Raw genomic sequence first — 26,818 nt, forward strand, 5'->3', positions numbered from 1 at the left:
AAAGGGAGAGTGGAGAAGATAAGAGAATACAGAGATGAGAAGGAGAAATTTAAAGTGGATGGAGAGTGGCCAAAGTAGGACACAAATGAAGACCTCCAAAGAGAACAAAATTAACAAGAAACTCTACTCTTCTCATGCTTACACACTGTTTCCACTCTCATGGGAGACCTCATGTGAGTTCCCTTGGTTAGTAGAACTCTGTCTCCTCCTTCCTCCAGGCACTCAAATCTAACTATCCTTGCTGGTCCAAGGATGTGTTCCTCTTAAGGCCCACAGGATAATTTTTAACACAAAACATAATTCCCTGAGAAGCTCGAGTAGGTACTGCTTAGAAGCCCTTGCTGTTTTTACTCATTCATTCATTCTGCACCAAGTAACTTGCTCATTAACTAAGGTATATTGAACATCTACTCTGTAGCAGACACTAGACTCAGGTACACAAGACAGATGAATAATTCTAGGGCCTTTGCCTCAGAAGATAGAGAGACATCAGTGTAAATTAATAACTACATTAATGAGATAACTTTAAACAAAAGTATATATGGATGCCTTCCTCAAACCCTAACCTTTTCATCCTCTTCTCTTCATGCTCAGTTAAACCTAGACAGCATATTCAAAAGCAGAGACATTACTTTGCCGACTAAGGTCCGTTTAGTCAAGGCTATGGTTTTTCCTGTGGTCATGTATGGATGTGAGAGTTAGACTGTGAAGAAGGCTGAGCGCCGAAGAATTGATGCTTTTGAACTGTGGTGTTGGAGAAGACTCTTGAGGGTCCCGTGGACTGCAAGGAGATCCAACCAGTCCATTCTGAAGGAGATCAACCCTGGGATTTCTTTGGAAGGACTGATGCTAAAGCTGAAACTCCAATACTTTGGCCACCTCATGCGAAGAGTTGACTCACTGGAAAAGACTTGATGCTGAGAGGGATTGGGGGCAGGAGGAGAAGGGGATGGCAAAGGATGCGATGGCCGGATGGTATCACCGACTCGATGGACAAGAGTTTGGACGAACTCCGGGAGTTGGTGATGGACAGGGAGGCCTGATGTGCTGTGATTCATGGGGTTGCAAAGAGTCGGACACAACTGAGCGACTGAACTGAACTGATATGCTAAACATTTTAGAAATTTGAAGAATAAATAATATTTTTTTCCTCCCTGGATCTTTACAAAGTATTAGGGAGACAAAAAATAACTCAAGAAGCACCTCTTAACACACTCTGGAAAGAGTTCATGGAGAAGGTGGAGCTTAGCTTGGGCCTGCAGAGAGTGGGTTAGAGTTGGTTGGTACCTAGGAGTCAGAGAAACTTCTAAGCAAAGGAAGAAATTTGTGGTCCTCAGGAGAGTGGACAGGCTTGTGGTGGGCTGGAGGGACATGAGAAAAAAAAATAATGGCTAAATTTGGAGTGTTGGCAAGTAGGAATAGGGGAGATAAGGCTGAATTGATAGAGGAAGTCAAATTATGCAGGACCTAGAAATTCCAGGAAAGAAACAGTTTAATTCACAAGAGTATCCAGTGCATACTTTCCCCAAGAGCCCATTTCGCACTTTCTGAGAAAACAGAGCGCTAATAAATGAATTACAGGTTTTCTTTGGCAAAGTGAACACACGAGATAGTTCTGTTGTGAGGAGAAGTTGATATCTTATAGATTGGACTTAATATTTAACTTCTTGCCTTGGCCATCTTTGTCAAATGTCAGTGCCTGCCACTGCCTTTAAACTTTTTCACTTTGATCTCTCTGTTGTGAGGTCTGTTGGTGGTTACATAGAACATCATGGTTACCTGGATTTCTACACTGTGCTCACGTTGCTCCCTTTTGTCTGCAGGTCCTAAGAGGATGACAGCTTGTCAACCATATCACACCCCGTGGGCCAACCTTTCACCTCTCACCTTCCAGACTGAGGTTTTTGAAAATATGTCAACAGGTATGATTTGAAGTGTGGTTGTGGAGATGAAATGTGGGTAAAAGTCCAGTTTCAGTCACACTGAGGAAAATGTTTATTTCCGTGGATAAATAATATGAAACACAGCAGATACATATATTGTTTGACTTGAGTAGCTAGACAACCTGAAAGAAATAATAGCTGCAAAGTTACAGAAAAAAAAAAAAACCAAGTAAGTTACCAAACATTTAAACATTTAAAGTTGAATCTTGTTTATAAATCATAGCATAAGAAATGTGTGGGACAGAGTCAGGATTGATATAAGTCCTTTAGCTAGAGGGCTGAGAAACAATTTTCTCTTCTTATTCTTCTTGGTCCATGGGGTCTATGCGGTCACAAAGAGTCAGACATGACTATGCAACTGAACTGAACTGATTCTTCTTGGTTTCAGAACCAAGATTAGGCCAAGACCTCCTTGCTTTCTTACTTTCCCTGTCTTTTTTGACCTGGGCTCCTTTCCCCTGTTGGCTGTGCAATGAATGAAAGGTGTTATGCTCACCTCCGCACCACACGTCAATTGAAAACAAAACAAAACACAACACATGGCTAATCTTTCCAGGCTTTCTGAGGGTTTTCCAAACTGTGTAAAAGGACTTTAGCTTATTAAGAACCCCCCCTCAGCCCTCTTTTTTTCTTCCCCCCTCCTACAGAAAAAAAAAGTAGTTCCATGAATAGAGTGAAGTAACTTCATCTAATGTGTCAAAGGAGACATCTTGTGTGCTCGGCAGTATCCTGGACATTTCATACCGAGGTTAAAACAGGAAGTTTATGGCTAAGGAGGAGGGGCGCTAACATGGAAACTGGAGTCTACACAGCTCTAAGGGAAAGAGTCTTCATGGTTTACTCTGCTTTTCATTTTCATACTTTGCATTTCTGTAGCCAGCAGCCACACTCATCCTGCCAAGCCTGGCCAGGCTGTGATGTGAGCCCAGGAAATGCCTTTGGTACTTTTGGGACCTCTCCTGCTGGTGCCTTCCCCCACCCTCACTCTTTCCCTGGCCACCCCACTGGCTGCCAGTCCCTCAAGCCCCCTCCTATCCTCTGCATGGTGCTGCTGAAAGTCTCACTTTACTATTGTGTGTGTGCTTAGCCGCTCAGTTGTGTCCGACTGTGACCCCAAGGACTGTAGCCTGGCAGGTTCCTCTGTCCATGGGGATTCTCCAGGCAAGAATACTGGAGTGGGTTGCCATGCCCTCCTCCAGGGGATCTTCCCAACTCTGGAATTGAACCCAGGTCTCCTGCATTGCAGGCAGATTCTTTACCATCTGAGCCACCAGGGAAGCCCCTCTATTAGATATGAGAACTAGATTTTAAGACAAACATATCATGGCAACTGCATTTTCAAAAAAAATTAGGAGACAGCAAACAATCAAGATCCCAAGTTGAGGTTCAATTATTTTCCATTTTCCCAGAAGGAATTTCCAGTTGCTATTTGCCAACTATCACCATCTTATTACAGTAAATTTGCAAAATGAGGTTTAGATAGATTATTTTCCCTTAGTTTATAGTTTGGTGCCCATGGAGTGGGTTCTGAGTTGCTCAGTTGTGTTCAGCTCTTTGTGACTCTGTGGGCTGCAGCCCACCAGGCTCCTCTCTGCCCATGGGATTTTCCAATCAAGGATACTGCAGTGGGTTGTCATTTCCTCCTGCAGGGGATCTTCCTGACCCAGGGATCAAACCTGTGACTCAGTGTCCTGTGTTGGCAGGTAGATTCTTTACCACTGAGCTACCTGGGAAGCCCTATGAGTAGAATGGCATGAATCACTAAAGGAAGTGTCTGCTTTGCCTGCAATATTTGTGCATTATATTTCTTGTTTATTCAAAAATATTTGCTGCTCACTTGCTCAGGGTGGTGGAGGATACCAAAAATAAATATAAACAGTTTTTTATTTGGAGATGGTTCCATTCTAGTGGAAGAAATGAGGTAAGTCTGGTGCTGTTACTTGTAGCAGGATGTGATGGAAACCACAAGAAATGTTCAAGTTAATGGCTATGAAATTGTACACAAGAAAGAGACTGTATTTGAAGAGAGAGGATTTTAAGAAAGGAGAATTAAGGCCAATTGATCTGACAGTAGGAATGGGTAGAATGATTTGGATCAAAGAAAAAAAAGTATAATCAAAGACGTAAGTTTTGTGATATATAAATAAAGATGGGAACTGTTTGGTTTCTTCATAGAGGGCTGATGCTGTGTGAGGAAGTGTGACCTGCAAAGTATTGAGAAACCACAGGATCTCTGAGCAGGGGAGTACCCTGACAAAGGTGTTTTCAAGGCCCAGTGAGAGGTTTCCTTCCATGTAACCACATCATGCAGCACCCGGGTTGTAAGTACTTCTACACACACTCTCTTAAAGACTGTAGATTGTAGACAGCAACCACTTGAAGATGAAAGATGAGCATCTAGAGACCTGTCACAGAGTATGGTACATATCATGGACTTAAAAAAAAGTGTTTTGAAGAGATAAATGAGAGTATTAGGGTTCATAAGTACTGTAGCTGTACTGCTGCTGCTGCTGCCAAGTCGCTTCAGTCGCGTCCAACTCTGTGCGACCCCATAGACGGCAGCCCACCAGGCTCCCCCATCCCTGGGATTATCCAGGCAAGAACACTGGAGTGGGTTGCCATTTCCTTCTCCAATGCATGAAAGGGAAAAGTGAAAGGGAAGTCGCTCAGTCGTGTCTGACTTAATGACCCCATGAACTGCAGCCTACCAGGCTCCTCTGTCCATGGGATTTTCCATCAACAGTACTGGAGTGGGTTGGCATTGCCTTCTCCGACTGTAGCAGTACAGAGGAGTATTTTGGAAGGAAATTTGACAGTTTTTGGAGATTGATTTAATGTAATGGGGAAGAAAGGTGGTTTTCAACTGAGTGAGTCTGAGGCTGAAGGAAGTCTAGAACAGAAACAAGGTGGTCAGTGAGCCCTCAGCACTACTATTCTGATGGGAAATATGCTGGTGCGTGCTTCCAAACCCTCATCAGTAGAATTATCCAAGCTAAAATAGCATTCCCAATCCTTGTAAACAGATGTCAATCAGACATCATGAAACAAAATCAGTATGTTTAAGAAAATTCATGTTTGATTACACATACTTTTTAGAACTCTTATATACTAAAAAGTGAATCATGCACTTGTGTGATGTTTTTTGAATGTCTCTAGGCAGCTTAATATTTGCCTTATGTTTAATGCATGAACAATCCTTTTCACTTTCAATAAATTAAGGAAACTGCCATAAAAAGGATGGAAAGAAAGTGGTGGATCTTTTATTCATTAAATTATTAGATTACATATGACAATAATTATTACTCTATTTATGGTAATAAATGATGACTCTGCCCTGTTACTTCCCTCCAAACATCCTGGTTGGGTAGCAGAAGTGGATAAGGTATGAAAGAAATGGAGAGACCTTCAGTCCAAACTGGTTGAATTCACTCTTTCACTTTTTTTCAATAATATTAATGAAAATTTAAATAGTATTTAATTATAATGTTTTAAAAAATTAAACACTGAAAGTTTAACAGGTAAAGCTTATGAAATTAAGCACATTAGCAAAGAAAGATTATTGATGATAGTAGGTACAGTATCATGTTTAGGAATGCAATTTTTATACAAAAAGACCCAGAAGTAGTGGTCACTGTAAGTCAGTTCTCCAAAACTACAAAGTACTGCAGGTCTTTGGAGCAGGGAGACATGATTTATGGCAGGGTGATCCAGAAAATATTCATGTATTTCAGGGTATACAAGTTTAGCCTTGAATTATGGGTAGATTTGCAATAGGCAGAAATGCAAGAAAAAAGATTCCAAATAATAAATAGCAGAAAGCTATACTAATATGGCTGCTGCATATTAGAACTAGAATATTGACTATGCTGTAAGCCTACAACTATTAAGAATATGTATCCCAGAAGTTAACCAGGAAAGACATAAAGAATAGAAATGTGCCCGTTACACAGCTGCAAAAATTAAGTTAGATGTCACAGCGTAGTAAGAATGTGTAATAAAATTTAAGTTTGCTGCAATTTATACCATGTAGGAAAAATGCAATTCCTCTGGAATGAACTTTACTTCCTCATTGACTTATAATTATAGATGTACTTAATTCTATCGATAATTTATTTTTATTGGTAATGAATATTAGTACTTTAGCCTAAAGCATCTCTATTCCTTGTATGCCAAGTAGCTAATGACCTGTAAATGAACTCTTAAATATGCTAAGGAAGCTCATTATTTAAGGTAATTATTTAGCAAAGCAATGATCCTTTGGTTATGCAAATTACTGACATTAAATTATAACTTCGTAGGTATCCAGTTTTATGTTTCATTCTGGCCCTCAAAATGACCTTTCAATCCAAGTATTGCTTGCTCCAAAGTTAAGATGAATAATGGGAAGATGAAAATTCATAACTCAAGAGTGACAGAGAAAATGTTACCCACATCTCAAATGTGTTAATCGCTCAGCTGTGTCCAACTCTTTGTGACCCCATGGACTGTAGCTCACTAGGCTCCTCTGTCCATGGACTTCTCCAGGCAGGGATGCTGGAATGGGTAGCCATTCCCTTCTCCAGCAGATCTTCCCAACCCAGGAAACAAACTTGGGTCTTCTGCATTGCAAGCAGATTCTTAACTGTCTGAGCCAGCAGGGAAGCCCACATCTAGGGATTCCTCCATTTTCTGCAGGTGACAGAGCTGGAACCCAGGGTGATGATGATGATGTTAGCTTTGGTTTGTTATAGTCCCTCTGCTGGGTAGTTGTATAAACTTATGAATATTATGTGCCAATTATGACATTTTTGGCTTTAGTGTCACTGTATCGGAAGACCACCTTCATCAGGTGTGTGTGTGTGTGTGTGTGTGTGTGCGCGCGCCAAGTTGCTTCAGTTGTGTCTGCCTCTTTGCAACTCTATGGACTGTAGCCCGGCAGGTTCCTCTGTCCATGGGATTCTCCAGGCAAGAATATTGGAGTGGGTTGTCATGCCCTTCTCCAGGGCATCTTCCTGACCTAGGGATTGAACCTGCATCTCATGTCTCCTGCATTGGCGGGCAGGCTCTTTACTGCTAGCACCACCTGGGAAGCCCCACCTTCATCAGACAGACATTTACAATTTACTTTTTTTGTGTGCTTATTCAGTGACAAACACTTAACCCGGTACTGGAAACAATTTGTGTATCTATTGTTTTGACTTTAACATCAGTTTGTTTGAAGGCCATTTTCATCAGATAGACATTTATGATTTACTTTTTGTGTGCCTACTAAGTGCCAAACACTTACTAGGTAGTGGAAATAACCTGTGCCTGGTAACATAGAGGAGGGGTGACCAGGAGAAAGAAGCAAACCAATCAGTATACCTTTTCACTGTATACTGAGTGAGACAACTGAGTGATGGTCAGACACTCTGAGATATTTAGAAGAAACATCTGGTCCAGACTGGGAGAACACCAGGAGGTTCTGAAAGAAGTGAAAACAGATTGAGGGTCAAGGAGTAAGAATTGGAGACAGGGAGTCAGGCTGTCTTAGGCAGAGAGAAAAAGCCTGTGACAGGAGGTGAGTAGCTTTGGGCTATCCTCTGGACTGCAAATCACTCAGGGTGGCTGAGTGTAAGTATCCCTGGGGTGGTGGTGAACAATGAGGCTGGAGAGGGAAGAGGGAAACGGGGGCCAGAAGTTTTTATTTCTTTAAATAATAAGGGTTTTTAAACTCAGATTTGCATTTTAGGAAGATCACATTTGCTTTAGCATTATGTAAGGGTGTCAAGACCATTGTGATATTAATAGACAAGGTTCTACTGCATAGCACAGGGAACTATGTTAATGGTATGGTATGTAGTAAACACGTGTGTCTGTGTGCTCAGTCGTGTCTGACTCTTTGCAGCCTCATGGACTATAGCCCACCAGGCTCCTCTGTCCATAGAATTCTCCAGGCAAGAAAACTGGTGTGGTAGCCATTCCCTTCTCCAGAGGATCTTCTCTCCCCGGAGATCAAATCTGCATATCCTGTGTCTCCTAACTGGCAGGTGGGTTCTTTACCACTGTGCCACCTGGGAAGCCTACTATACTCAATATCCTGTAATAAACTGTAATGGAAAAAATATGAAAAAGTATATATATATGTGTGTAATTGGATGACTTTGATGTATAGCAGAATTAACACATTATAAGTCAACTATACTTCAATAAAATTTAAACATATGTATCTAGTAGCCTATTTAGTAGGGACCAAATATAGGAGAGTCTGTTGTGCACCAAGTTAACCCTTGGTTAATTCTTGCATCTGGGTGCGTGAGACTTGAGGCAGTGTCTCTTTACTAACATACATGTCTAACATTCAGAATATTAACAGTCATAGGCTGTGCTCATATTTGCTAGCTCAATGTCTGTTCCAGGGAGAGGGTCTCAGATTCAGTCAAGGAGAATCACAGGAAGATACTGACATAACTCACATAAAAGTTAACAAAAGAAGCCACCGAAGAGACCAAGAAAATTGAACGCACTCAAGACAGTCACAAAGGGGAACTAAAATGATCTGGATATTGATTGGTGGGGACTGAGTGACAGGAGGGAATAGTGGACACCTTGCCTCCTGGTTTGAGTCAACAGGTGGATGGTGCTGATTGGTTTTTGGAGAGAAGTACAAGAGAAGAGAATGGTGGAGGGTGGGGATACTGGTTAGAGTTTATCTGGGGTACCCCAGGAGCACCGTGGAAGAGGTGTTTGTCTGGCAGTATTTGATCATAGGAATTTGAACTCAGGGAAGAGGCAGGAACAACAGCTGTTTAGAAGTCATCAGACAAGTAGGAGCTGAGCCATTCATGGTGGACAGTGTCTCCCAAGCAGAGTGTGAAGAGTAAGAGGCCACCATCCTGAGTGACGAGTCTTCAGCGTTGCCCATGTTACAATGCATTGAACACACACACACACAACTTGACAATTTGATGGACTCAGCTCATTCGCTGAGTTGTGTACAACTCTTTGCGACCCCATGAACTGTAGCCTGCCAGGCTCCTCTGTCCATGAGGCAAGAATACTGGAGTGGGTTGCCATTTCCTGGGAAATGATAAGTCACATCATAACAGACAAAACTTAACCAAATCCCTGGCACCATTCTCTTACAGATCTTAGTGTTTAGCAAGCCTGCTTTGACAGGAGGAGGTGAAGTGTATTTGCAAACATGTCCCTTTATGGTCCAGAACATCGCTCCCCTACAGTTCCCCTTCACTTGGCTAAATGTGTGTTTTTAGGCTTCTTTGCGTAGAGAACATTGAGAGGCCATTGTCTTCAGGTAGGCCTCTTTCCTGAATGATAAAAAGACTAGCAGAATTTTAATTGATCTCCAATACAAAGTTGAGGGGAAAACTGTCCTCAATTTATATCAAGTTATCTCTAACATACACATTTAGTTGCTTATTTCTTAATTTATTGCTTTTTCCTAAATCCTCTCCATTTCTTCTACCCATTCTTTTTCTCAGTTCCTTATCTACAAGCTTTTGTACCTGTCAGTATTACTAAAACCGACTTTCAATGTTTCTTGCTTTTTGCCTCCTCTGAAATTCTTCTGAATACAGCTGCCAGCATGCTTCCAAATCCCCACTTTCATGAGGTCACCCACCCAAGCGTTGACAATGATTTTTCCATGGCAGTCAAGTGCAGGTTTCTTTCCTTCCAGATTCTCCAGAATAAAACCACACCACCCAGCCTGTGTTACTGTACTGAACAATTCCTTGACAGAACTCTTCAAAGCAACCAGACTTAACTCTTTACTAACTCTTCCTGGGAGTCTGCTATTCTTACACTTGCTATCCATTTTGCCAAGTGAGGATCTCAACAGTAATAAACATGATTTATTAGAGCACAAAGATGAGATTAAGAAACCCTTACCCTAGGTTTGGAGCCTAAGGATCCCTTTGGCAAGGTGTTTAAGTTCTCATCTACATAAGCTAAACATATCTGCTAACACATTCTACAGTTATGTTGATGATAAAATAAGTGCTTTCTAAACTATCAAGAGCTACATAAAGCAAATCTTATCTAACTAAAAATTACTCTTATCTGAAACTCCAGAATACATGATTTTAAAACTATGTATATATATTCGGTATCTTTGAAATTTTCAGCCTTTTTTTAGATACAAGTTACAAATGACTACTATTTGAAATAATTTTAAAAAGGGACCTGGAAGTTGGGAACAGAGATAGAGGCCAACTATTCACTGAATTCTCAACACTGGCTTTCAAAAAAAGTGGCCTGTATAACTTTTACTTAGTTAACCTGGAATGCAGAACAACACGCTTGCCAGCAACATTCCTATGAGGAGAAATGTCATTCCCTGTCAGACAGAATGACAGCTTCAGCAGTCAGTAAGACTGAGGCATGAGGTCAAAAAGATAATCATTAAAAATCTGGTTGAGCAATCCAAAACTAAACATTCAAAAGCAGCTAAGTGCTTTTTAATATATACATTATCATTATCTACAACAAAGCAAAAACAGATATAAAAGCAAATCACTGTAACTTTGTTGCAGAAAGATTATGAAAAAGTGGTGAGCAAGTAAATGGAAATTAGTAGTACACTACTCATCAACACCAATTTAAGGATTAAGTGTCCTATTAACAAAGGATTAAAGGATCAAAATGCCATTTGGATTGCAGTTTTTATTTCAACAAATATATAAGTATTTAGGAGCTTGTGTAGCTTCACTCAAGTCCTCCATCTGCAAGCCTACTTTCTGTCTCTTACCAGCTTTGTTCTATCTTTGTTTTAAAGACTTTGTCCTCAGATAGGGGACAGTCTATTATTTGTCCTCATGCCCACAGATCTCCCAAGCCATCTCCTCCATCGTTGCCTGTATTGTTGGTTGTTCCCATTCAGCATCACTGACTTTGGGCTATACATGAATTATTTCCAAAAGTGTATGTTTTCATTTTTCAAATAGATTGAAAGCTCCATGAGATCAACACAAAATCTAATACTCTGTATTCCTTAAACTGACCATCAAGATACATACTAAAACTCTTAACAAATATTTCTAGAGTGACTGAAATCAAACCTAAAAACCAGAAATCTGTTATCTATGGTTTCACAGCTATAAAGGTAACATAAATAAAATATTTATTATGAAAATATAAACTTAGCTCTTCACAAATATTTACTACTAAAGTGTTTAGAGAATAGTATTTATTTATGGATTAATATCTTATTCAGTTAATGAAGTGCATTTTATAAAAAGTGGTGCTTTAACAATCAATTTTCAATTACTAATTAAGTCATAATGCTTAGAGAAGTTGGGACAGTTCATTTGAGATGCTCCAGTTGATACCATCCAGTGGGTTTATAAATAGAGCATACATATATATATATATATAATGTACAAAAATATTTTGTTTGAATTCTGTATTTCTTGATGGAACTTGAAATTAAAATGGTATTCACATGACCAAATAAATCTATCACAACTATTAATAGTTGGGGGAATATTGGCAAGAAGAGTGTTTCTTTTATTTGCTCTTATTTTAAAAGTATTTTTAAGTAAAAAGGGCAGCATCATTTTTAGAGTTTGTTGAGAACTTCAAATATCTAGTCCCCAGAAGCAAGATTCATCATGAGGAATATCTAAGGCCTAACCGAGTTTTCAAAATAGTGCCCACATATACCATACTTGTTGAACAAATTCAGATTTATTGAAAGTAAACATTTACATTGGCTACAATGTTAGAACTATTACAAAGCTGGATAAAAGAGGCTTAAGTAGCAATAGAAAGCAAGTGCAGTAAAAAGTGAATAGAGAAAATATTTGGCCTTAGTGATCTTTTGGCAGTATTTACATTATGTACATATTGTTAAATATTTATAGTAACTCTAAGGCACCAAAGGCTAAATAGCAGGTTGCAATACTATTTTGTGCACAGAAGTCAATAAATTTATTGTAAAGAAGGCTGTAGAGTTAAAGAAACATAGGCATGTCTTAATGTTTACATAAAGGAGTGGCTGTATTTTTTAAAATCTCAAATGATACATTAAATATTGGGCAATTGAAGAAATTATTTTCAGGACATTAAATTATGTTGACTATGTAAATAAGCACTATTTTTTACTGACTTGCTGGTAAATGTGTAATGTAATCTATTCTTCAACACAGCTTTTTCACACTCATGGATATGTTTTGTCTAAAAACTATTTGAAATTCCTTTGAACTACAAAAACTTATCCTAATATATCAGAGTGTATACAAAATTCCCAGGAAAAATTTACTGGGTAATAATATACATCAAATTTATAATCTGACAAAAATTTAGCAGGCATTCAATGCTAGAATATTTGAATATTCAATCTGCCATTATGGTATAGCAGTTGGGTATTTTAATCCTTTAATTGGTAAGAGTGGGCAATTTTTTGCAGCTTCAGGTAAATGGACATAAAATTGACCCATGTAGAAAACCAGTCTTAAAGGGAACTAATTATCTTTAAATTTTGCAGATTGAAACCCCTTCACATAACTCACTGAGTGATAACTATGTTATTCATCATTGGTGACTGAAATATCCATATTACCGTACTGTCAAGAGGTAATTGATAACAAAGATCCAGCATGGTCTTGACTGTTTAATTACTTGATCACTTCTATTTGTAAAATTTTATTTGATCCTTATACTGGAAACCCAATTTATCTTAACAGACATTCTATCATTCGTCCTGAGGTAGTATTATAATGAAGAATTCAGCAGGACAATAGAATAACATATTTTTAAAATGTGCTTCAAGTGCCACCATGAAATCCATATATTTAGATGGCAGACAGTCCAAGGTTGAATGTCCCTTCATGACATACTAAATCACTGTCTGATGAAGTCATTCAAACTTTAACAAGGATGATGAAGTCTTCCTTAGAATTTTCTAAAATCCCATGCCCTAAGGCAAATTATGGTATTACAGTATAAAGTACTGTTAAAATTCTTTTAGTGATAATAAAGATTCATAGACTTACATATTAAAAGTTTCCTTTCTTTTAGCTAAGGGGAGAATAATTGAGAGATTTCTTTTCTAAACTCTTAAATTTTTAAATGAGAAATATCATAGCATTAAAATAGCTTGCCTAAGTTTCTTGTATCACATAGTATTTGAGAATGAATTTAAGGAGGTGACACTCTTACATTTAAATTTTAAATTTAAAAACCACCTTCAAATCCAATATTTGACTGAGATTTGTTGAGCAACAAAATAAAAATAATTGTAACAGAATACAATTTAAGGCATCAAAGACCTCATCATAATGTATTTCATAGCACAAGGCTATAAGTATATTATTACTGTTTTTCTCTTCTTGAATGTTTGATAATTTTCTTCTTTTCTTAAATACACTGGACAATGACAGAGGACAAATTATTCATAGTGAAATGTTTACAAAATCAGTAATGCAGGAAAAAAAAGTAGAACTAATAAATTAAGGCTCTTCTTCCCCTACTTTAAGAATTAAAATAAATGATTGCTTTTGCTCAGTGAGTTAATATTAAGCAGTAATGGCTACATCAATAATGTAACTATTACAAAGCATCAGTGAACAGACTTCAAATGATTATAGAAGAACAACACAATATCACATATTTGGAATCATCAAATAAGTCAAAAGATAATTTCTTAAAAGAAGTGACTGAATCAAGGCGTGATAATTTTTAAACTTCTAAATTTAAAGGACCTGCTTGGATTTTGAAAGCACGATATTCATCTACTAATAGGTATTGAAATTAGATTCTGTAGAAATAAAGATAAGCATCAGTATACTATAGTATTCCCAACATCAAAAGTCCAATTAAAAGACTGGATTTTGGAATATTGATTTAAATATTTACTTTTAGAATATTGGCTTAAAAAGGCTCTGACAATTTTTCAAAAAAAATTAAAATCTGTCAGTCTGCCTTGCAAAAGCATTCAATTGATTATCATTAGAAGACATTATCATAAAAGATGTCTATTATCTGTAATAATTTAGTAGGCATTAAAGCTATCAATTACTTCCCTTGCTCTGTTAGCTGAATCTACTTTCATACTTCAGTTGATAGTAGAAGTTTGCATTATAAAGTTTTATCTCCGCTAAATAGTCTCCCTTGAGTCCTCCAAGCTCCCTTTCCAGTTCAGCTTCTAACACTACACTCCTAACTCATCACTCAACTGTTAAATAAACCCTTACTGGATTGGTGGTTTTTAAATTATGCTTGGAGGTACTACAGATAGTTTTTGGAGGTGCCTCAGTGGTCCTAGTGGCCAAACATATGCGGTTTCAGGATTTCAATTTCCAAATTCTGCTATTACAACCTTGTATTTATGTCATATATATGAATGTCCCACAAAATTATTTTGAAAAAGTAATTTTCTTAACTTTTGTTACTTTTAAAAACACAGTAAAGGGACTTGGGAGACTATGGGAGTCATGGCAGTAAGAAGCAAGTAGTCCTCTTGTCCCATGTAAAGTCTTCAAATATCCCGTCACAGAAGACTGAATAAGATACTGTATCTTGGCCCTACCATACCAATATTATCCTTCAGTCTGGCCTTGAGTTCAGAGGCACAAGTCAAAACAGATCAATATTTTAAGTGGATCCTATCACAATGATGAATATCCCAACCACTTCAAGTCTATCTTGGCAGAAATAAGTGGCATATCAATTATTTACAATATAAGAAAACAAATGATTAAGAAATGCTTCCTAGATGGCAACCCTTAACAATGTGGATGACCTTTGTTCTCACCTTTTATACCAAAGGAAGCACAGAATTTATAATATTATACTTGCAAATGAGTGTACATTTAAAATTTTTTCTTTTTAAATAGAGTCAGATATGAGCCTTGATTCAGGGTTTGAATAGAGTGGCAGACTTGCTAATTAAACTGCTCTCATGAATGGCCTTATTCCAAAAACATCATGCAGGAAAATCAACACTGTCAATTAAAACTTGTAATGAATAAGAACTTAGGATCCAAAGAAACAGAAACGGTTTTGATGAGCACATGACTTGAAAGAGAATGCTGAGAGCTGGTGTTATTGTTCTCTGTAAACGTATTCATATTCTTTTAATATAAAAGAAATTTCAAAGTTTGTCTTCTTTCTCAACATGAAAAACAAACTAAGCACAGGTCTTAAATGAAAAAATATAAAAAGGCTGGTGTGGTATAAATAAATGTAAAAAACATTCCATTGTAGGAAATAAAAATATATATACTGTTTGGTTAAATTCAAGGTCTTTCTTTTAAACATATGATCATTCAAATACAGATTTAGTCCACCAGGGGTGTCTACATACCCCAGATTACAACATTAAAATGTTATAAAGAGCTTAACTGAAAGAAAAATTCTTTAAACAAATAGAAAATTTGTTTGCAAATATTTTCAGTGAATGAATGGTGATGAATTTGGCTCATATCTTGCTTTATGTCCGGAGAGAATATCATTTTCTTACTGAATATTATTTTCTTTCCATTGAATGAGAACAGAACTGTGGAGCTATGCCATCTTTGTTGTTAAAATACATATATGTGTAGATACACACATATATGCACAATCAGACATTTGATGCATGAATCTATAGATACATATATTACATACTTTTAGGCAAAGTGCTACATCTAAAGACCTAATTGTTTTTATATAAGGAAAAATAACAGATTAGGAAACATCCCTCCCCAAAACATTTGAACTTTCATACTGCTAATTATATAGCACATCAGAATGGGCAAACATTATGCTTATTGCAAAGTCTCTTATAGATTTAGACGCCATTATAAAATGCTTTCAATTCTCTTTTGGTACCCTAAGATGTCGGTATATAATATTAAATTTCCAATTAGAGAGTTTAATATAAAAATATCAGCACAAAACTGTTTTTTCAATCTGTTTATTGTGTGAGGAACCCAAACTTCAGTTTAAGTGCTGTTGTAATTTTATTACTAGATTCCATAACCCTACAATTGATAAATTATATACCATTTTAGGTATTTAATGATGTACTTAGAAATACTAAGAAAAAAATCAGTATTCAAAGGGTTAATTTTGTTTATAATAACAATAAATTATTTTATCATCTTCTTCAGTTCAAAATCCAGCTTTGAACCCGAGGAAGGCTTTCAAATCATGTTAATTAAATGATGGTCCTTTAACCAGTAGCAGTTTGATTACCAATTACTCGAAGGATCTCTTTGTGAATGCCTCCTTCTTGTGTGTTAATATTTGCGTCTCCCACTTGGCCATCTTCATAGCTAAAACACAAAAACATAAAATATTCAAAAAGATGAAACATTCAAGAACATTTTCAGAGCACTTAAGACAGCTTAGAAATGCTATCTGTACCTAAAGTACAGTCCAAAGGAATCAAGAGAAAGACGATTCTCAGTTATATTTAATAACAGGATCACATCACTAAATGCAGAAAAGGTCACATGACTAAACACATGATTATTCCACATCATGCCCTGATTTACCCCTTCATTTTAAATTTTAACCCCCCATAAAGCATTGCTTGAATGGAGGAAGCATCCCAGTGTCTTTGGCCCTGCAAACATTTCCCACAGCAGTTGTTATCTGAAGCCTGCTGAGAAAGAGCATACTGACTTCAGTTTTATGTTCTTTGGTTTCTTGACTTCTTTGTCCACTCCTACTTCAATTATTTCTTTATTTTCTGATCAGTAACACTCTCAGAAAAATCACCTTACCTTCCACCACTGCTCCTGCGGGATTCTTGCCTTTTAATTACTATTCGGTTGTAATCAGTGCTGGGTTTTTTTTTTTTTTCCTTACCACTGGTTGCTGTATTTAGCCCAACTAAAACGCTATTCTTATTTATGCTGGTACTACACATAAGAAAGCAAGTCTGCCAAGTTTAGCTAAGCAATAGAAGTGAAAATTCAACATTAAAAGACAGTGATAACTAAGTCCTTTAGAAAGAAATAATTACATTTTAGATGATAATTCATTTCCTCAAATAAACTAACTTGGGCAGTAAGAATTTCCCAAGAATGAATTTTTAAACTTCCATGATAATATTCAGAGTAGAATAAGTAATGAATTAATTTTACTTCATAAAAATGACTTTAAGACAGAAGCTTTAGAGGAGTGGTAATTACTTCAAAATAGATAACCAGGGGTGTAAGCACAGAGTCTCAGAGATTAATGTGTGCCACTGTATTTTTCTCACCAAACTTAAAATTCTCCTGAAATGGTACAATACAGAAAAATGAAATAAATGACATATAACAATGAGAAGTTAGGTCTTTATATAATCAACTGCTTAAAAACCTAGTGATAACTGCATCTGTATCAAGGTTAAACTCCTAAGGGGGCTTCCTTGGTAATGTAGATGGTAAAGAATGTGCCTTTAATGCAGGAGACCCAGGTTTAACCCCTGGGTTGGGAAGATCCCCTGAAGGAAACTGCTACCCACTCCAGTATTCCTGCCTGGAGAATCCTGTGGACAGAGGAGCCTGGCAGGCTACAGTCCATGGGGTCGCCAAGAGTCAGACACAACTGAGACATTAACACTTTCTTTTTTAAACTCCTAAGAAATGGCCCAAGGTTGCCTACTTGGTTAATTCTTACTGTGCAAATACACACATACACATAAGTATACATAAGCATTCAGTGGTGAAACATTCTTGTGAAAAAAGAATAGGATATATGGTACAAAGCCCAGTGGTTAATATTTTCTCAGGAGATCAAACAATATTCAGTCATGTCCGACTTTTTATGACCTTATGGACTAGGTTCCTCTGTCCATGGGATTCTCCAGGCAAGAATACTGGAGTGGGTTGCCATGCCCTCCTCCAGGGGATCTTCCTGACTCAGTGGTTGAACCTTCAACTCTTTATGTCTCCTGCATTGGCAGGTGGGTTCTCCACCAGTAGTGCCACCTGAGAAGCCCATGTTACAAAGTAGAGAATGTGTAAAGCAAAACACTTTAGAATTATCCAGATCTAATCAGGTGTTTCTCAAGAGGCAGGTCAGGTGGTCTGGTATTCCCATCTCTTTCAGAATTTTCCACAGTTGATTGTGATCCACACAGTCAAAGGCTTTGGCATAGTCAATAAAGCAGAAGTAGATGTTTTTCTGGTACTCTCTTGCTTTTTCCATGATCCAGCGGATGTTGGCAATTTGATCTCTGGTTCCTCTGCCTTTTCTAAAACCAGCTTGAACATCAGGGAGTTCACGGTTCACGTACTGTTGAAGCCTGGCTTGGAGAATTTTGAGCATTACTTTACTAGCATGTGACATGAGTGCAATTGTGCAGTAGTTTGAGCATTCTTTGGCATTGCCTCTCTTTGGGATCGGAATGAAAACTGACCTTTTCCAGTCCTGTGGCCACTGCTGAGTTTTCCAAATTTGCTGGCATATTGAGTGCAGCACTTTCACAGCATCACCTTTCAGGATTTGAAATAGCTCAATTGGAATTCCATCACCCTCACTAGCTTTGTTTGTAGTGATGCTTTCTAAGGTTCACTTGACTTCACATTCCAGGATGTCTGGCTCTAGATGAGTGATCACACCATCGTGATTATCTGGGTCATGAAGATCTTTTTTGTACAGTTCTTCTGTGTATTCTTGTCACCTCTTTTTAATATCTTCTGCTTGTTAGGTCCATACCATTTCTGTCCTATATTGAGCCCATCTTTGCATGAAATGTTCCCTTGGTATCTCTAATTTTCTTAAAGAGATTTCTAGTCTTTCCCATTCTGTTGTTTTCCTCTATTTCTTTGCATTGATCGCTGAAGAAGGCTTTCTTATCTCTTCTTGCTATTCTTGAGAAATTTGTATGCAGGTCAGGAAGGAACAGTTAGAACTGGACATGGAACAACAGACTGGTTCCAAATAGGAAAAGGAGTATGTCAAGGCTGTATGTTGTCACCCTGCTTATTTAACTTATATGCAGAGTACATCATGAGAAATGCTGGACTGGAAGAAACACAAGCTGGAATCAAGATTGCCAGGAGAAACATCAATCACCTCAGATATGCAGATGACACCACCCCTATGGCAGAAAGTGAAGAGGAACTAAAAAGCCTCTTGATCAAAGTGAAAGAGGAGAGTGAAAAAGTTGGCTTAAAGCTCAACATTCAGAAGACGAAGATCATGGCATCTGGTCCCATCACTTCATGGCAAATAGATGGGGAAACAGTGGAAACAGTGTCAGACTTTATATTTTGGGGCTCCAAAATCACTGCAGATGGTGATTGTAGCCATGAAATTAAAAGACGCTTACTCCTTGGGAGAAAAGTTATGACCAACCTAGATAGCACATTCAAAAGCAGAGACATTACTTTGCCGACTAAGGTCCGCCTAGTCAAGGCTATGGTTTTTCCAGTAGTCATGTATGCATGTGAGAGTTGGACTGTGAAGAAGGCTGAGCGCCAAAGAATTGATGGTTTTGAACTGTGGTGTTGGAGAAGACTCTTGAGAGTCCCTTGGACTGCAAGGAGATTCAACCAGTCCATTCTGAAGGAGATCAACCCTGGGATTTCTTTGGAAGAAATGATGTTAAAGCTGAAACTCCAGTACTTTGGCCACCTCATGTGAAGAGTTGACTCATTGGAAAAGACTCTGATGCTGAGAGGGATTGGGGGCAGGAGGAGAAAGGGACAACAGAGGATGAGATGGCTGGATGGCATCACGGACTCGATGGACGTGAGTCTGGGTGAACTCCGGGAGTTGGTGATGGACAGGGAGGCCTGGCGTGCTGCGATTCATGGGGTTGCAAAGAGTCAGACACAACTGAGCGACTGAACTTAACTGAACTGAATCAGGTGTTTTGAAGCAAACTATGTAGAAATATATTTTATTGGACAAGTAGAATATGTTAGTCTTGTTTTGGTATAAATTCTGGCTACTCACTGGATCAAGAGTAGGTTGAGCCATCCATAATTCTGAGCAAGGCTGGGGAAGCAACCTGGTTTGCAGGCTCAGCCCAAAGGAGATAATGGTGCTTTACCAAACCAACTGAGCTAGCTCCTCTAGGATACAGATTATGGAAAACTTTTTAAAGAGATTGACAAAAAGAGTATAAAGCAGACACAAAGAAAACCATATTGCTTTGAGAGAAGTGGGAAGAATGGCAGGTCCTAGAATTGTTTTGTTCTTGATGACTTTCCAATTTCAGGTACCAGTCCACTGTGTAATTCCAGCCTAAATTTCCTCATAGGAGATTATGTCTGTCTTATCTCTATGGCACTTTGGGTATAGTCAACACACCTACTGTGTCCTCTGTGCTTTGGATACAGTGTTGAGTAAAATATTCTCATCTTAATAGATATCCCAGCCTACATCTCTCTTCTTTTCAATTTAAAGTGGATGTTGATTAAAATTTTTCTGTAATACATCATAATTTTCATTTTCTCCTTAACCTACCACAATTATTCTTCAGGTCCTACTACTATGCTGAAAAATACTGACAATGGTTGCCCACGGCAATCAGAAGACTATATCCATTATGTCCCCAGCATCGGATACAGTTGATGGCTCTTTTTCGTGAAGCTGTATCATCTCTTCCCTCCTTAGTTGGCCCTTTGATTATTAATTCTCAGTCTCCTTCATTGCATTTTCTTCCCTAACCTCCCATTTCAATGCTGGTTTTATTCACAATTCACTCCTCAGTGTTCTTTCTTTTCATGATATGCAAATTCACTTTAGTCTCTCCCACTGTTGTTACTATCAGCCACTTGCTGACTCCTAAAACTGTATCTCCAATTCTTACATCTTGCCCTAACTATACAGTTCCTACAGAAATCACAGAGGTGGTGTATTTAATACCAAATTTAGTTTCTTAATTCAAAACTGACTGCTCTTTTCTATTCTGTCAATCTTTAAACTTGAAGTACTACCATCTATCAGGAATAACAGGAAAACCAGTTATTCTTGGTCATTCCATGTGCCCAAATCCAATAAGTCATCCAGCTATCTCACTTCCCATTTCCTACTTATTCTCTCTTGCAACTTCTCTCAATCTGATGCCATCAACTTCATTTAGGCCTTCATTGGTAAACAAATCTAGTGGTAAAGAATTCGACTGCCAATGCAGGAGATGCTAGAGACTTGAGTTTGACACCTGGGTTGGGAAGATCCCCTGCAGTAGGAAATGGCAACCCACTCCAATATTCTGGGCCTGGTAAGTGCCATGGACAGAGGAGCCAGTGGGCTACAGTCCATGGGGTCACAGAGTAGGACACAACCAAGCGTACTATACACACTATTCCTCTAAATGAGTGATTTTCAAGCTGCAGGTTGTATATAGTTAGCAGGCTCTGAAATTAATTTAGGTTGTGCAGCCTAGAATTTTTCAATGAAATTAGAATAGAGAAGGGCAGTAAGTACCAATCAAAGTAAGATTGTTCTTTCCCTGGTCACAATGTCAAATACATTTCTTTTTGTAGTGAGAAAGGCTGATCTAGACCATTGTATAAACATTGTAACAAGTCTTTCTAGCTGTACACTTATCCCCACCATCCCTCCTACAAGACTATTCTCTGCCCTGCTAGCGTGATGCAGATGGCCTTCACTTCAGATGTAAAACAAAATCCACCGTCACTGCCATTCACACTAGGGTCCTTCATAATCCAAACATAAACTTCCTCTCCAGTCATGCCCCATTGCTCTCCCCTCACTCTATTTTCCATTCAGATGGAAGGGTTTTCTGTACCCAAATAAACATTCACTGATACTCGAACAGCCTTTGACATTACGGAGAGGAGGTGAGACTCACATTCTTTAAATAAACTATAATAATTTAGAGGAAGAACATAGGGGAGAAGAGAACAGAGAGTAAGAATGAGAAATTGAGCTGAAAGTATCAAGAAAAAATGCTTATTTTTCCATTGTCTGTGAAGCCCACAGGAAGTACAACAGTTGAGGGCTGAAGGATAAAATTGATCAAAGGCATTTGGGTGTCTGAAACTATGAAGCTTATATAATAATAAAGGAAAACCCAACTACCATTTGAATTAGTCAACCAGCAGGGCTTAGATACATGAATTACTAGTGGCATTAGAGCATTTACTATAATATAGCATATAAACTATTTTGAAGTTATTATTATTGTAGACAAACACTAAGTTGTTAACATAAAACTGAGGTTTACTTACGTCTAGAAAGCAAGAGAATTTTAAAAAGAAATAGAGCAAGAATGATATCAACAGGGAAGTGATACACTTGAGTGGGGGTTTCTGAAGAAAGAAATATGAAATTATCTGCAAGAAGACAAAAATTACTTATGTTATTAGTGATATAAAAAGTGTGAAAGTGTTGGTTGCTCAAGTGTGGGCAACTCTTGGCGACTCCATGGACTATGGCCAGCCAGGCTCCTCCGTCTATGGGATTCTCCATGCAAGGATACCGGGATGGGTTGCCATTTCCTTCTCCAAGTGATCTTCCTGACCCAGAGATCAAATCTGGGTCTCTCGCTGCATTGGCAGGATTCTTTACCACTGGCACCACCTGGGAAGCCCATAGCAGCTTGGGGACAGTTTTAAGATTGGTACACATACATGTGTTTTCTGATTTCCTAAATCTGGAATTCAGAAATGGTAGTACTGCTTTTCATTAGCTGCAGAGAGGAGAGATTCACTGTGAACTGAATGACATTCAGCACGTCTCCAAAGTTCCTGTAAGAAATCTGATGCTGTAAGTGCATTGTCTACTTCACAGCCCATGTTGAAATTTCTTGATTAAGTTAGAACATTCAGTCTTTTGTCATTGCTTTCATTCAATATGTATTAAGTGTTTCTGCACAAGACACGACATTCCCAAACACAGACAGAATTTGCATTTTACTAGGGGAGATAATAGAGTTATGCAATTAACTGGAGGACAAGGCAGCCTGGGTGAACAAAGAAAGGGCAAGCAGAACTCACAGTAAAGACAGATATCCTCTCTGACTGGGACACCGGGAAAGGCCCCATGGGAAAGACCATATCGTTAAGCCTGGAAAGACTGACTAAAGGCTGAACTGGTGAGAAGGCCAAGCACTGGTACTGACTGAGCAAAGGCACAGTGAATGGGAAAAACAAATCCAAGTTTTTTCAAGGAATGGCTTGGAAAGTAATTTTATTCAATGAGTGATTTATATGGATAATTGAAGTCAAGTCAGATGGGCACCATGTTGCAGAATGCCTTTTGTTGTTGTTGTTAATAACTATTAGCCTTCATGAGCAAGGAATAATCAAACTCTCCTGTTGGAAAAATAATGTGGTATAAACTGTATGATCTTATTAAACGTTGTTAACTCTAAGGGGGGAATATGGTGGGTGACTGTCTCTCTTTTAACTTGCTTTTGATTTCAGTTTCTGTACATTGAACAGGTACCACCAGTATAATAATGGCAATGTTTTTTTATAATCTGGCAGTATAAAAAATAAGTTAGGAGCAATGAAGAAAGCAGAAGCATGGAAAATAACTAGCAATCTTCTGGTGTACTGCAGGGAGTTTACGATACACATGGAAACAAATGTGTTCACAGAAGAAAATCATGAAAAGATGTTCTTGGGAACTGATGACTAGCAAGCAACGAAAAAGAAACTGAAAGCTACAGCTCAGGTTCCAAGTCTCCTTGATGTATGAAGTGACTGCAGAGATGGAGGAAGTTGTGAAAGCACCTAGGGGATTTAACAATAACAGGGTTCCCTTTGTACATAATGATTTGAAAATTAGTCGACTTTGGAGGGGAGGGAAATATCCAGCAAGCAGTTATAAAATTGGCATTTCATTCATTCCTACTTATCTGCCAAGCACTATGCTAGTGAGCTATGTAGTCCCCAATCTCAAGAGGCATACAGAGTAGTAATGGAGGAGACAATACATAAAAAGAACAGTCCAATCACAGAAACACATCCAAGGTGTTGCAACAAAAAGGAGAAAGCACAAAGGCATCAAGAGAAGTTTCTGGGAGGAGGGAATATATACACTAAGATTTAAAAGAGCAGTGGGAATTAGACAGACAATATTGAAGAGATAGGCAATAGGGAAAAGAATGAAAGAGAGGATCCAAACTTAATGAAGAAAGGAAAAAAGAACAGCATGGAGTGTGGAAATCCCAGCATACAGGTCAGGTTGCACAGCGTAACATCCCAGGTGTGAAACAGCGGCCAATGGAAAATGATGGGCCATGCAGCTGGGCATCTCTTCCTCCTTCAACCCAGTGGTGTTGAAAAAAGAACAGAGCATCAAGGAGTCAGTTGGTTCCCTTTGTAAAGGAGACTGGACTTCATCTTATAAGCAGTAAGCAGCTATCAAAGACTTTTAAGTAGGGGAGTGATGTGGCAGTTTCAATCTTGGAAAGAGATCTGGGTTAGAGACAGAGAAATTGGATTTATTACAGACTGGGGATGAAGCAAAGCTCTCAGATCGTATCAGTTTGATGTCACACAGCTTATGTCACTGAGCCATGACTGAAACTTCATAAATAAGCTGTCTCCTTGCTATGTTCCCATTTAAACACTGTGTATTTTTTTTGCAAAATCATGGTGCAATGTATCTCTTATTTCTCAAAATAGCCATTCTACAGTTTTTATTTCATAAACTTTTCTTATAGCTACCTTTTTAAGATATATTTCAAACTCTGACCTAAAATAAAAACCATACATATTCCAAAATATTTTCTTTTTTGTGCTCCCCCCGCTTTTTGTTCATTAAAAATTTACTGAAAAGCAGCTGTGTATCATATACCATGCAAGTTGATTCAGGGCATGCAGGGCAGTAAAAAACAAAAAACAACAATAGGAGTTCTGCCCTTTAAGAGTTAACATATAGCCTCATGAAAGAGTCAGACACAACGAATAAACTGAATTTAAATGTAAGTTCTGCACTCAGCTGTAGGAATACCAGGAAAAGAGGTTAATTTTTATTAGGAGCTTCATGGAAGAGGTGGTATTTGAGCTAGAGGTGGTATTTGAGCTAGACCTTAAAAAGTAGATTTAGATAAGAATTTCTGAAATTTAGCACAGATACCTGCTTCACTCCAGAAAATGAAAATACCCCACATCTCTTTTCTGCAGATGGTCTGTTTTATTTTGTCCTTCCAGCTCTTAAATTTCTGAACATCTTGAAATATTTTGAAAATATATACCTTATATTGATATGACAAAGAAAATACAATAACAGATCATTTGCAAATCTTTCTGCTCTAAATCAAAGAACCTTAGAAGCATTAAACATTTAGGTTGTAACATCAGATAGAAAGATACAAAAACCTGGCAGTTCTTAAAGTGTCCTTGGTCCCAAGTAGCTGAGGGAGAAGATACACTCCTATCTCTACAAGTTTTCACTATGGCAGCAATGGGGGCAGTGTACATGGGGTGCCCATGGCTCTAGATGCACCCAATCAATTGCCTTCTCTTGGATTTTATAATTTAGTCCCATTTACAGAAAATATCAATACTAAGATTTCCTCTCCAGCTTTAAAATCCCCATTTACTGTGAAATAAACATTTTTGTTGTATATGACCAGAGCACAATGTGGTTTTCACATGCCCTGTTTAAGCCCAAATTCTGGCCCTTTAAAAACAGCTGCCTGCTTTCTACATATTGACATTAATGTCTTTGTGCACATGAGTCTCAAGATCAGTAACAAAATCAAGCTTTAGCTTGATCAATTCCTAGACACTCAAAACTGGCTGGAACCTGTTCTTAAAATCTGAATTACTACATTTTGCCTGAAGCATATATATTTGGTTAAGTTTATTCATTTTTGGAATTTTCCAACAAAATTTTTTTCAAACACCTTATTCTTCTGTTTTCCCTATCTGATATGTCCTTTAAATTTTACTTTAAATTTTTTCTGATGCCCTAATCCCTAAAATTTCTCCTGTTTCCCCCTCAGTCTCTGCTATTGTTTACTTCTTGGGAAGAATATGATTAGGATATCACACAGCTGTTTCATTTTCTCCTTCATTCTGGAAATCAGATTAGCATGGAATTTATCATAATTCACTACTTTATGTCCTAGTCATCAGGAAAAGTTCCTAACTAGAAATCACACAATGTGTAAAATAAATAATAAGAACAGAAATTTAGTTTCTGTCTGATTACAGAATATTTGTGAAAACTCATTTTTTGTCCTCTATTTATTTTTTTCCTAGATGGTACTGCTCACTAGGGAGGCACATCACTAGTAGAAGTCTGTGATTATATCTTTTATAAAGAAAGAAACTGATGGTTGTAATTAGAATGTACATTCATTAGTGAATGGATTTTCCTTTTGATGTGTTTTGAATCTTATCAATTTTCCTTAATTAGTCTCTTCTCTCCTGAGGGATGAAGGATGAAATCTCATTTATGTTTATAACGAAATGAAAATCATTACCTTAATAGAATTTTTCCCTCTGTATTATTTGGAAAATATCTGAGGATACTGAAAGTATTTTCTTCTCTTGTCTTCAGATGGTCTTTCCTCATTTTTTTCTTATGAAATACAGAAATCCTTCTCTCCAGTCAATATCCACACATGTGCCCTACTGATTTAGTTTAGATATAATTTGTGTAAAACTGCAAAGAAATAATACTACTTCTGAGCACTTCCATATCTAAAGTTGTTTATTTAGATCAACAAATTTGAATTTTAGCATAACACTAAATGGGGCTTCCCAGGTGGCGCTAGTGGTAAAGAACCTGTCTGACAATACAGGAGACACAGTTCAATCTCTGGGTGGAGAAGATCTCCTGGAGAAGGGAATGGTAACCCACTCCAGTATTCTTGCCTGGAGAATCATGGACAGAGGAGCCTGGCAGGCTACAGTCAATGGGATCACAAAGAGTTGGACATGACTGAAGCAACTTAGCACACATAACACTAAAAGGAATAGATTAACTAATTAGTGACAGGCTAAGAAAAGGACTCTGGAGTTACCATTCCATCAAAATTT

General features: G+C 37.9%; 1 protein-coding gene across 2 annotated transcripts in view; it reads right to left on the bottom strand.

Annotated features, from left to right (window-relative positions):
* PARP8 (poly(ADP-ribose) polymerase family member 8) overlaps window positions 15,804-26,818 on the bottom strand; it is a 191,296-nt gene continuing 180,281 nt past the window's right edge. For both annotated transcript variants that reach the window (XM_018065626.1, XM_018065625.1), the window contains exon 27: window positions 15,804-16,180. In XM_018065626.1, the coding sequence (XP_017921115.1) occupies window positions 16,078-16,180 (103 nt within the window). In that variant the 3' untranslated portion in view covers window positions 15,804-16,077. The remainder of the gene's footprint in view (window positions 16,181-26,818) is intronic.

The sequence above is a fragment of the Capra hircus genome, chromosome 20 (assembly GCF_001704415.2).
Source record: "Capra hircus breed San Clemente chromosome 20, ASM170441v1, whole genome shotgun sequence".
Lineage (NCBI taxonomy): Eukaryota > Metazoa > Chordata > Mammalia > Artiodactyla > Bovidae > Capra > Capra hircus.